The 12289-nt window shown below is 38.7% G+C and overlaps 1 protein-coding gene across 6 annotated transcripts in view; it reads right to left on the bottom strand.

The window, feature by feature from the left end:
- The window catches only part of Zmym4 (zinc finger MYM-type containing 4), a 120084-nt gene that overhangs the window by 86126 nt on the left and 21669 nt on the right, over positions 1-12289 (bottom strand). For 5 of the 6 annotated variants that reach the window (XM_027399308.2, XM_035439606.1, XM_035439607.1 and 2 more), the window contains one exon: positions 8361-8406. In XM_027399308.2, the coding sequence (XP_027255109.1) occupies positions 8361-8406 (46 nt within the window). Of the gene's footprint in view, positions 1-8360; positions 8407-12289 lie in introns of those variants that run through there. The other variant, XM_027399312.2, reaches the window with a different exon arrangement.

Raw genomic sequence — 12289 nt, 5'->3', positions numbered from 1 at the left:
ATTTCCTATGCGATTGGATTGCTTTTGAGAAAATACCTGACTACTCCTTACTCTTTAAGCGTTTTTCCTATGTTTTTCTTTGGCAATTTCAAAGGTTCTAGCATTAAGTCTTTAATAAAATCTTTTTTTTATTCTGATGTTTACTTATCAGACCTTCATAGTGTAGTCTTTGAGTGGCTTTATGCTGGTACACACAGCAAATGGATAAATACAGATTTTAATCCAAGATTTTAAAGACAGGCAATATCAGTAAGCATTTGGTACATGAATATAATAGACAACTGAAAATCTCCCCGAAAATCATGAAAATCTTGAGGCAATTTACATATATGAAACATCTCCATTTTGGTGAAGTGTGCACACAGGTTTATCTTAACAGAAAAGCTCTTATCTTTTTTTGTTTGTTTGTTTTTTGACACGGGTTTTCTCTATTGCTTTGGAGGCTGTCCTAGAACTAGCTCTTGTAGACCAGGCTGGTCTTGAACTCACAGAGATCCACCTGCCTCTGTCTCCCGAGTGCTGGGATTGAAGATGTCCTTAGGATCTTTTAAGTACAGGATCATATCACATGAAAATAGAAATTGATGATTTCTACCTTTCCTATTTGTATTCCTTTGATTTATTCTATCTTAGGCTCTAGCTAAGACTGAGCAGAGTACTGACTGGGAGTGGCATCTTTGTATCATTACAGGGTTGGAGGAAGTCACCTCGGTTTTTCCCAATTCAATATTTGTTGTATATGGTCTTTATTACTTGTTACTTCAGGACTTTTGCAATGAAGGAATGTTGAATTTTTTATGAAGGTTTTCAGCATCATCTCAGACCATGTGGTTTCTGTCCTTAAGTGTATCTATGCTGAATTACACTTATTGATATATGAATACTAAACTTTGCATCTGTTAGCAGGAAGTAAGGTTTCAGCAACAAATGAAGGGAAAAATATGTAGGTCATGACTGCTTCTAGGTATGGAGGAGGGGAAAGTTTGTTTTATTACTATTATTACTATTATTATTATTGTGTGTGTGTGTGTGTGTGTGTGTGTGTGTGTGTGTGTGTTTCTTTTTCGAGACAGGGTTTCTCTGTGGCTTTGGAGGCTGTCCTGGAACTAGCTCTTGTAAACCAGGCTGGTCTCCAACTCACAGATATCCACCTGCCTCTGCCTCCCGAGTGCTGGGATTAAAGGCAGGCACCACTAACACCCAGCTTTTTTTTTTTTTTTTTTTGAGTGTGTATTTTTGAGACAGAGTTTCTCTATGTAACAGTCTTGGCTGTTCGAGAATGCACTTTGTAGATGAGGCTGGCCTCAAACTCAGAGACGTTCCTGCCTCCCAACTGCTGGGATTAAAGGCGTGGGCCAAGCCTGACAAGAAAGTTTATTGTGGATTAAAGGAAGAGCATAACTAGAGGCAGAGACATCTGGGAAAATCCAGAGTGGACATGAACCTGAGCCAGAACATGTGATGAGAAGGGGAATGGGAGAGCCAGGAGAGTAAAGGGTAGACAAAGGAGCTGGATAACAAAAATAGCTGGATTATACAGGGAAAGAAAGCCAAAAGAAAGGCAGCCCAGTCCCTGGGGATTGGGTATGCCAGCCAGGAGAGCCCTGTAACAAGTAGACTGAGGGATGCTGGGAGAACATGGAGGCTAGGTAGTTATGTATATTAAGTAGGCACCCAGTTAGCCAATTGTCCCATGGCACCTCAAAACAGTAACTTCAAACCCCAAAGGATTCAATTAAGATCTCACATGGACATATATACAAACAAAACACCATTACACATAAAATAAAAAAAAAAAAATTTAGAGGTCAGACATACTGGTACATGCCTTTAACCCCAGCATTCAGGGGTTGGAGGCAAGACATGCCTGGTAATTTAAGGTCTGCCTGATCTACATAGCATGTTCTAGGCCACCAGGCATACATAATGAGAATCTTTTAAAGAAATTTAAAAAGAAAAAAAAAAAACAAAACTCTAGTAAATAAACTAATGATATACCTCAAGGATCTAGAACAATAAGAGCAATTCAAGCCCCAAAGTAGTAAACATTACAAAAAATAAAGATCAGAGCAGAAAGTAATGAAATAGAAACTAAAAGAACAGTACAAAGGGCTGGGCAGTGGTGGTGTACGCCTTTAACCCCAGAGTTCAAAACCAGCCTGGTCTATAAGAGCTAGTTCCAGGACAGCCTCCAAAGCCATAGAGAAACCATGTCTCAACAACCCCCCCCACCAAAAAAAAAAAAAAAAAAAAAAAAAACAGTACAAAGAATCAGAGTCGATTCTCTGAGGGAAAAAGAAAAGATAATAATTGAGAAATCCTAAGCCAAGTGTGAGTGTGCACAGCTTTAATCCCAGCACTCAGAGGCAGAGGAAAGTAGATCTCTGTGAGTTCAAGACCAGCCTGGTCTACAGAAAGAGTTCCAGGACAGACACCAAAGCTACAGAGAAACCCTGTCTCAAAAAATCAAACAAACAAAAGCCACTGACACTAAGCAAGGTGTGGTAGCTAATGCTCCCAATACATGGTAGGTAAAGACAAGACAACCAGTAATTAAGGACAGCCTCAGATACACAGAGAATCTGAAGTTAGTCTGGGTTACATATGACCATATCTCAAAAAAGCTGAGTACAAAAGCAGGCATAGCGTGCCTGTAACTCCAGAACTAGAGAGGTCAGAGAGCCCAAGGTCATCCAATCCAACACAGAAATATGTAGGATTTTATCTCAAGAAGGAACAAAACACAGAAATAAGTGGCAAAAGATTAAAAACAGGCTTAGACTCGGGAGGAAGAGGCAGGCAGATCTCTGTGAGTTCCAGACCAACCTGGTCTACAAGAGCTAGTTCCAGGACAGCCTCCAAAGCCACAGAAAAACCCTGTCTCAAAAAAACAAAACAAAAGAGAGAGAGAGAGAGAGAGAGAGAGAGAGAGAGAGAGAGAGAGAGAGAGAGACTTAGTTTTAGGTAAACCTGCATTCAAACTATCACTTAAAAGCTAAACTATAGGGGATAGAGAGATGGCTCAGTGATTAAGAGCACTGGCTGTTCGTCCAGAGGACTCTATTCTAAGAAACCACAAAGTAGCTCACAAATATTCATCGAGTACTAGGGAATCTGACACCTTCATCTGACCTCCACAGACATCAGGTACTGACTGGTATCATACATGTAGGCAAAACACTCATACTCACAAAATAATAAAATTTTAAAAAGAGCTGAAGAGCTGGGCGTTGGTGACACACACAGAGAAACCCTGCCTGGAAAAACAAACAAACAAACAAACAAATAAATAAGTAAATATAGGGCTGAGCGGTAGGGGTACATGCCTTTAGTCCCAGCACTCGGGAGGCAGAGGCAGGTGGATCTCTGTGAGTTCAAGACCAGCCTGGTCTATAGATCGAGTTCTAGGACATCCAGGGCTATAGAGAGAAGCCCAGTCTCTGAAATCAAAGAAAAAAGCTGGACAAAGGCAGCAAGAAGATCCTGGAAAGGAAAGCCAAGAGTCGACAAGTAGGAAAGGAGAAGGGCAAATACAAGGAAGAAAGAATTGAGAAGATGGAGGAGTAGGTCGTCTCTTACACAGCTTCCACTAAAGACTGCTTAAGTAAAAAAAAAAAAAAAAAGTGAATGAGAGAACTGTATAACAAGAACAAAATCTGCTATTTTCCTATTAATGAAATTAATAGAATTTTTAAAAGAATGAAGTGCATGTAAGTGGAATCCAAATCTTCAAAAACATCAGTAGTATATTTCTGATGCTTCCATTATTTAACTATCCAAGGTTGTGTGTCATGTTCATTTTCCTAGTAAAACTGTTCTTTAACATTTAAAAGGGAGTCAGGTGATGGTGGCACACGCCTTTAAACCCAGGACTGGGAGGCAGAGGCAGGCAGATCTCTGTGAGTTCAAGGCCAGCCTGGTCTATAGAGCCAGTTCCAGGCCAGCCACCAAAAGCTACAGAGAATCCCTGTCACAGAAAAACAAAAGGAAAAAACATTTAAAAGGGAAAGATATACATATAGCATTTTATAAACTAGTATAAGTAATCAAAACATGTGTTCTGAATCACATGTGTTCTGAATTACTATTTCATGAACAAATTAGCAATGTTCTTTTGAAAACTCAAGTTTGTTCTCAAGGAACTTTATCAATGAAGTTAACTGTTATTCAATGAAGAGCTGGTATCTCAAGAACTTTTACTAAATACAAATCTTTAATGCAAGCTAGTCGTGGTGCATGTGTGTATTACCAGTACGTGGGATACAGAGGCAGGCAGATCTTGTTGTAGGAATTTAACAGAATCCCTATACTGAGGTTAACATTAGAAAGAATAGCTGTTTTCTGTAAGTACTTTGACCGTGAAGAATCATTGTGGTCAAGAGTAAAGAATCTTTGTGGAAAACAGTGATTGTTTTTTGTAATCTGTTGCATGGTTTTACTGAAGGGTTGTTGTAGTCTTCTCTTGACTTTGGTCACAAAACACTGGCACACCTGAGGCTCTTGGATTATTGTGTATTACAAATGACACACAATAATGGACTAAATTCATGAGGTCATGTGATGTGTTCCTTTAGTGAGACACATAGATTAGATTAGATTAGATTAGATTAGATACTTCACTATGAGGAAATACTTTACCCCAAAATAACTTGGTAAAAATCAATAAATACACGTAGTATGGTTGTTCAGGGTTCAGCCCATCAGAGATGCTGGACCTTCCTACTGCCACATAGGCCTTAAAAGTTCATACTAGAGCACCTTGTTTCTTCAACCGACCCATACTACACAGAACACCCCAACATATCTCTTGGGAGTTAAAGCCAGCCTTATCTACATAGTAAGCTCCAGGCCAACCAGGAGTACATAGTAAAGTCGTCTGAAAACAAAATACAATAATGAATATTAAAAAAAAAAATAGTTATCTTACTTCTATTAATTATACACAGAACTTAGCAAAGGTTGTGTTTACAGCAGGTATTTAAAAATTGTTTGGAGCCGGGTGGTGGCACATGCCTTTAATCCCAGCATTGAGTGAGGCAGAGACAGGCGGTTCTCTGAGTTCGAGACCAGCCTGGTCTACAAGAGCTACTTCCAGGACAGCCTCCAAAGCCACAGAGAAACCCTGTCTAGAAAAACCAAAAGAAAATAAATAAATAAAAATTATTTGGTTAAAAAAAAACTGTACTGAAGCTGGGCAGTAGTGGCACACACCTTTGATCTCAGCACTCGGGAGGCAGAGGCAGGTGGATCTCTGTGAGTTCGAAGCCAGCCTGCTCTACAGAGCAAGTTCCAGGACAAGCTCCAAAGCAATACAGAGAAACCCTGTCTCCAAAAACAAACAAATAAAAAATCTGTATTGAGAAAAAAAGTAGTGAAAATGAGCTATTATGGTGGAGGAATGATTTATAACTGCTGTTTTAATATTTTGACTGTCTTCCTGACCACTAACAATGATTTCAAAGATGAAGAGAAAAATTAGGGTGGTCCACTCATAATTTTTCTGTATTAATTTCAATTTTAAAAGAATATACATACAAGAAAATTTAAAAATGACAGGGAAATATGTACTCTAGAATTCAACTCATATTACTCTAGTATCTATGGATATTAGTATTTCTTTTACTAAAACTGACAATAGTACCAAATTAGTTTACAATACTGTCATTTCTGTTAGCTGGTTAAATTATTCAAATTGAAAGGACTGCTCAATGTAATTCTGTTATACTATCAAATAAAAACAAGACAGAAATTTTTAAATACAACATATAAAAGTAATCTAGAACTCCAAAAAGGATAAACTTCTGGAGGCTAGAGACAAGATTCAGTTGTTAAGAGAGCTAACTGCTCGTTCAGGAACCTGTGTTTTTATTGCACACACATGACAGCTTACAAATACCCATAACTCCACAGGATCCAATGTATATCAGACATGCATGTGGTACAGACATATATCTATATGCATAAAATAAAATGAAAAAATTTTAGGTTAATCAAGAGGTTAGAGAGATAGCTCAGCAGTTAAGAGTATGTACTGCTCTTGCAGGAAACCTGAGTTTAATCTGAAGCACCTATGTTAGACAACTTGTAAAGTTCAGCTTCAGGAGGATCTGATGCTCAGTCCTCCTTAAAGACCTGCACTCATGCATATACAAAGACACACACAGACACAAAATTAAAAATGAATCTTTCTGGGTGGTGGTGGCGCACACCTTTAGTCCCAGCACTTGGGAGGCAGAGGCAAGAGGATCTATGCGAGTTTGAGACCAGCCTGGTCTACAGAGTGAGTTCCAGGACAGCCAGTGCTACACAGAGAAACCCTGTCTTGACAAACCAAAATAAATAAATAGAAGTCTTTCTTTTTTTTAAGCCAATCAAGCTATGAGTAGTGGTAAATGTCTTTATGTCCAGCACCAAGGAGGCAAAGGCAGACAAGTCTCTGTGAGTCCAAGGCCAGCCAGGACTACCTATACTAAGCTCCATCCAGACAAGCTTGGACTACATAGTGAGGTCCTAACTAAGAAAAAGTCAATCCCAGGGCAGGCAGTGGTGGCGCACGCCTTTAATCCCAGCACTCAGGAGGCAGAGTCAGGCGGATCTCTGGGAGTTCGAGACCAGCCTGGTCTACAAGAGCTAGTTCCAGGAGAGCCTCCAAAGCCACAGAGAAACCCTTTCTCAGAAAAAGAAAAAAAAGAGTCAATCAAACCAAACTGCTTTCCAGAAACACAACAAAGAAAAGAGGCCCTTAGTCTTTTGCTGAAGACTCTGAAAATTGTTCTTTACTTCCTCATTAAATATTGTAAAATATTTTGTTGTACATCTAAAACTTCTCTTCTGAGGCTAGAGTAATATTATTCAGTAGTAGAACACCTGCTTATGTGAAGCCCGAGACTTTCTGCAGGACCACAATAAATAAACAAACAAAATGTTTCTTCTAGCTAGACTCTGCTGTTTACAACAAGGACATTCAACAGCTAAATCCAATATGTAGGCTAGGAAAATTAGTTATTATCATCATTCAACAAAATGTCAGCAAACTACAAAGAGAAAGAAGGTACTCACAGATCTGTAAAAGTAGAGGTAAATATAAAGAAATAGAAACACATTCCCCTTAAGATGACAAATTTTACCATATATAAACATGTATACAAAAATACTGCCAAAAAAAAAACCAAAAACATGAAAGGCCAGGCATTGATGGTACATGTCTTTAATCCCAGCACTCAGGAAGCAGAGGCAGGTGGATCTCTGTGAATTTGAGGCCAGCCTGGTCTACAGAGGGAATGCCAGGATAGGCTCCAAAGCTACACAGAGAAACCCTGTCTCCAAAAACCAAACAAACAAAAAAAAGTTCTGTAAAATTCAGTTCTACTCTTAATATTTATCCTATGAAAATACTTGAACAAATAAACTATATATATGTGCGTGTATATATATAGCAAAACATATTCAGTATTGTTTATAACAATAAAAATTTTAAATTGTTCATATGTTTATAAAAGAGAAGCTGATTACAGCCCTGTAATAAAATACCCAGTAGCAATTAAAAGGATACATACAATAGGCCTATAGCCACTGACAGAGAAAGATATGTATACAGATGAATGAAAAAAGCAGGAATAATATTCATGTGGTTCCTGAACATAAGCCTCATATAATTATACACACACACACACACACCACACACACACACACACACACACACACACACACACACACACACACACACACTCACACACACACACACACACTCACTCATAGAAAAAGTCTGGAAAGATATATATTAAAACTCTTAAAACTGATTAAATCTTTTGAAAATAGTAATAAAGTTTATACTTTGTTTTGTACTGTAATTGAATGTATTACTTTTATAATGTATCACACAGCATCTAAAAAGATAGCAAAGCAAAAACCTGTAAGTTAAAAAAAAAAAAAAAAGGTAAATGCTAACTATATAATCCATATCAGCACAAAGGATTGGTATGTTTTAACACAATAAAAACTGAAAGAAGCCGGGCGTTGGTGGCGTACACCTTTAATCCCAGCACTCGGGAGGCACAGGCAGGCAGATCTCTGTGAGTTCGAGGCCAGCCTAGTCTCCAGAGCGAGTGCCAGGATAGGCTCCAAAGCTACACAGAGAAACCCTGTCTCGAAAAACAAAAACAAACAAACAAACAAAAAACCCGAAAGAATATTTACTAAAAAACAAAAAAGAATCTAAACACCTCAACTTAATGACACTAAGGATAAAGCAAGCTGGGCCATCACAAAATTCAACACTAACTAAACACTCAAAAGGTTAAATGCTGAATCCAGACTTAACGTAACTGAAGACAGCCATGGTTTTCTCAAATAGTACTTACAGTTCTCTACAATTTCATCAAAAACTGCATCACTTTTCTGTTCAAACTGGAAAAAAAAAAAAGAGAGAGAGAAAAATAGTATTATTCTCAAATATTTCAATCTTACTTTTTGGAATCCCTCTCTACTCCCCAAAGTCAACCATGTTACAGTGATAGCTACTGTTGAGTATGTAGGGCCTAAGACAGAGAAGTAGAGCCAAGTTCGAGGTAATTTGAAACCTTTAAAACACACAGCACGTGAAAGGAAAGCAGAGGTCACTCCTGTAATTCATGTTACTCGCCTTTACTTCAAGCAGGAGACACAATAGCCACAGCATTTCCCAGAAAAACTTAATGACAGAATATTTTTTGAAAGAGAACACTAACACAGCCAGAATCAGAGAAGCTATACGAACTGATGTCAAAGGTCACCTTTGTACATTTCAATATAGAGCAACTTTTTTGTTTTGTTTTGTTTCTCTGTGTATCTTTGGAGTCTATCCTGGCACTCACTCTGGAGACCAGGCTGGCCTCGAACTCACAGAGATCCACCTGCCTCTGCCTCCTGAGTGTTGGGATCAAAGGCATGCGACACCACTACCCAGCTTTATAAAGCAACTTTTAATGTTTAATAGTATACTCCAAATTAGTGCTTTATAACTATGTTATTTGAACATTTCTGGCTTTCACAAATATTTTTTGAGAGTTTAACAAAGTACAAAGAGCAAGATATATTTAATACACTAGAATCTTCAAATTTAATAAGGAAACATTAAAAACAGGAAATATTTGGCTCCCACATGTCCTTTACTACCCAATTTTACTTCCCATCATTAATCACCCACATAGCAATCTTACCTACAAAATACAGATGTTATCAAAACTCCCAACATCTATTAATAATTAACTGAAGTTGGCAAGCAAGATCAATTATTTATCACTTACTTATTATTACAATGGTAGTATGATTACCAATTTACCTTGTTCTAAAACTACTAGTCAACCAGGCAGCAGTGGCACACACCTTTAGTCCCAGCACTCAGGGAGGCAGAGGCAGGTGGATCTCTGTGAGTTTCAGGCCAGCCTGGTCTACAGGGTAAGTTCCAGGACAGCTAAGACTACACAGAGAAACCGTGTCTCGAAAAAATCAAAATAAATAAACAAAAATACTAATCAATTCAATAAAATGTTTTTATATAAAGGAGTAAAAAGTGTAAAAATAGGGGAAAGTAAAAAAATCTACAGGAAAAATGATTGCTTGCAAAAGCCCAAAGAAGGTAAAGATATCAAGTAGTTGAGAAGTTTGGTAATAACAAGGAAGACAGACAAAACATAGCATGTTTTCTTTCATACAGAATCTAGACTTAGAAATATATATGTACATGTGTGTAACATGAAAGCAGAAAGAGGACTGTTAATAGAGGGAAGGAAGGAACTAGCCAGAGAAGAGGAAAAAAGCCAGGAAAGCAAAATGGAAGGGTAAATGTGAGCTAAATACAGTGACCTATGCAAGACAATGTTAAAATGAAACATTATTCTGTATGCTGACAACACTTTTTTTTTTTTTTTCTTTTTTGGGGAAGGGGTTGAGACAGGGTTTCTTTGTCGATTTGGAGGCTGTCCTAGAACTAGCTGTTTTTTGTTTTGTTTTGTTTTGTTTTTTGGTTTTTCCAGACAGGGTTTCTCTGTGTAGCTTTGGAGCCTATCCTGGCACTCGCTCTGGAGACCAGGCTGGCCTTGAACTCACAGAGATCCGCCTGCATCTGCCTCCCAAGTGCTGGAATTAAAGGCATGTGTCACCACTGCCCCCTCCAATAGATTTCAAAAGAAAAATTTCTTAGGAGTAAGAAAAGCCAAGATTGGTGGTGCACGCCTTTAATCTCAGCACTCCGAAGGCTGAGGCAGGTGCATCTCTGTGAGTTCAAGGCCAGTCCAGCCTACAAAGGGAGTTCTAGGACTGCCAGGGCTACACAAAGAAACACTGACTTGATAAACAAAAAATAAAATATTAGTAACAATAATGATAATAATTCGACCATAAATAGTGCCTTAATAGACTTCATTGTATCCTAGGAGCATGTGTTGTATTCATTTCTATGTAATTGACTAATTGTATGCATTTACACAGTGTTTTGACAGAAATGTTTGTGATAAATGTATCACAAGTACTGGACCCATTATTTGCATCTCCCAGATCATCAGATACAATTGCATGTGGTAGAAAAAAGGACCGAGGATTCCACAGGGGAAGTATATTCTAAGTTATATTAGCACATTTCAAGTAAGATTACCTTTTTTTATATAAAGTATTCAAGAAATCAATAGCAGGAACTAGAGAGATGTCAAAGCAGTTAAGAGCATTAACTGCTCTTCCAGAGGACCTGGGCACAATTCCCAGTACCACATGGCAGCTCACAACTCTCTATAACTCCAACTACAAGGGATCTGGCATCCTCACACAGACAAACATGCAGGCAAAACACAATGCACGTAAAATAAAAAATAAATTATTTTCAAAAAGAAGAACATATTCTTTGGGAGGAAGGGAGGGAAGAAGGGAGGGAGGGAAGGAGGCAGGGAGGGAAGGAAGGAGGCATGGAGGGAGGCATGGAGGAAGGGAGGGAGGGAGGGAGGAGGGAGGGAGGGAGAGAAAGAAGAACACTCGTGTGTCTTCCAGGACTGCAGTTTGGTTCCCAGCACCTCAACTGAGTATTTACAACTGTCTGTTATATCCAGCTCCAGAGCATCCAAAACCCTCTTCTTGGCCTCACACTCACATACATACATACATACATACATACATACATACATACATACGCACACACACATGCACCACACAAATTAATTTTGAACCAACCTACAGTTGGTTGAACATACATAAATCAATGTAATGTACCATCTAAATAAACTCAAGGAAAAGAGACGTAATTGTTTCATTTAACCCTAAAAAGGAATTTGACAAAATTCAACATGCCTTCATAATCAAAGTTTTACAGACTTTAGAACTGGGTTTGTTGGCACACCCCTTTAATCCCAGCACTCAAGAAGCAGAGGCAAACCAATCTGTGGTTCCAGGTCAGCCTGGTCTACACAGGAGTTCCAGGCCATCCAGAGCTACATAGTAAAGACCTTGTCTCAAAGTGGGGAGAAGGATACTGATGAAATGGATCAGCAGTTAAGAGCTGGTTCTAGAAGATCTGGGCACAATTCCAAGAACCCATAAAGTGGCTCACAGCCATCTGTAACTCCAGTTCCAGGGCATGGGGGGGGGGGGTTCGGTGTTCTCTTCTGTCCTCTACAGGCACATAGTACACAGACATGGAAATAAAACACCCATACTCATAAAAATTAAATAATAAAGAAAAATTTTAAAAGGTTTTGGAGACTTTAAGAATAGATAAAACAGCCTGGCAGAGGTGGCACATGCTTTTTTTTTTTTTTTTTTTTTTTTTTGGTTTTTCAAGACAGGGTTTCTCTGTGTAGCTTTGGAGCCTATCCTGGCACTTGCTCTGGAGACCAGGCTGGCCTCAAACTCACAGAGATCCTCCTGCCTCTGCCTCCCAAGTGCTGGGATTAAAAGGCATATGCCGGGCGTTGGTGGCGCACGCCTTTAATTCCAGCACTTGGGAGGCAGAGGCAGGAGGATCTCTGAGTTCGAGGACAGTGTAGTGTGTTCTACAGAGCAAGTTCCAGGACAGGTTCTAAAGCTACAGAGAAACCCTGTCTTGAAACACCCCTCAAAATAGGGAAATAAATGAAACATATGAAAAATTAATAAAAATCCATATAAACAAACCTACAGGAAACATATTAAATGCAAACTAAGAGCATGTATTCTTACATCCGAAATGAGACAAGGATGCCCACTATGTAATGCTCAAAATCTTAACTACATCAATTAAACAAGTGGAAAACATAAAAGGGATAAAAATGGAAAATCAAATTATCCC

This window comes from Cricetulus griseus, chromosome 2, assembly GCF_003668045.3.
Source record: "Cricetulus griseus strain 17A/GY chromosome 2, alternate assembly CriGri-PICRH-1.0, whole genome shotgun sequence".
NCBI lineage: Eukaryota > Metazoa > Chordata > Mammalia > Rodentia > Cricetidae > Cricetulus > Cricetulus griseus.
This window is presented reverse-complemented; position numbering and strand designations above follow the sequence as displayed.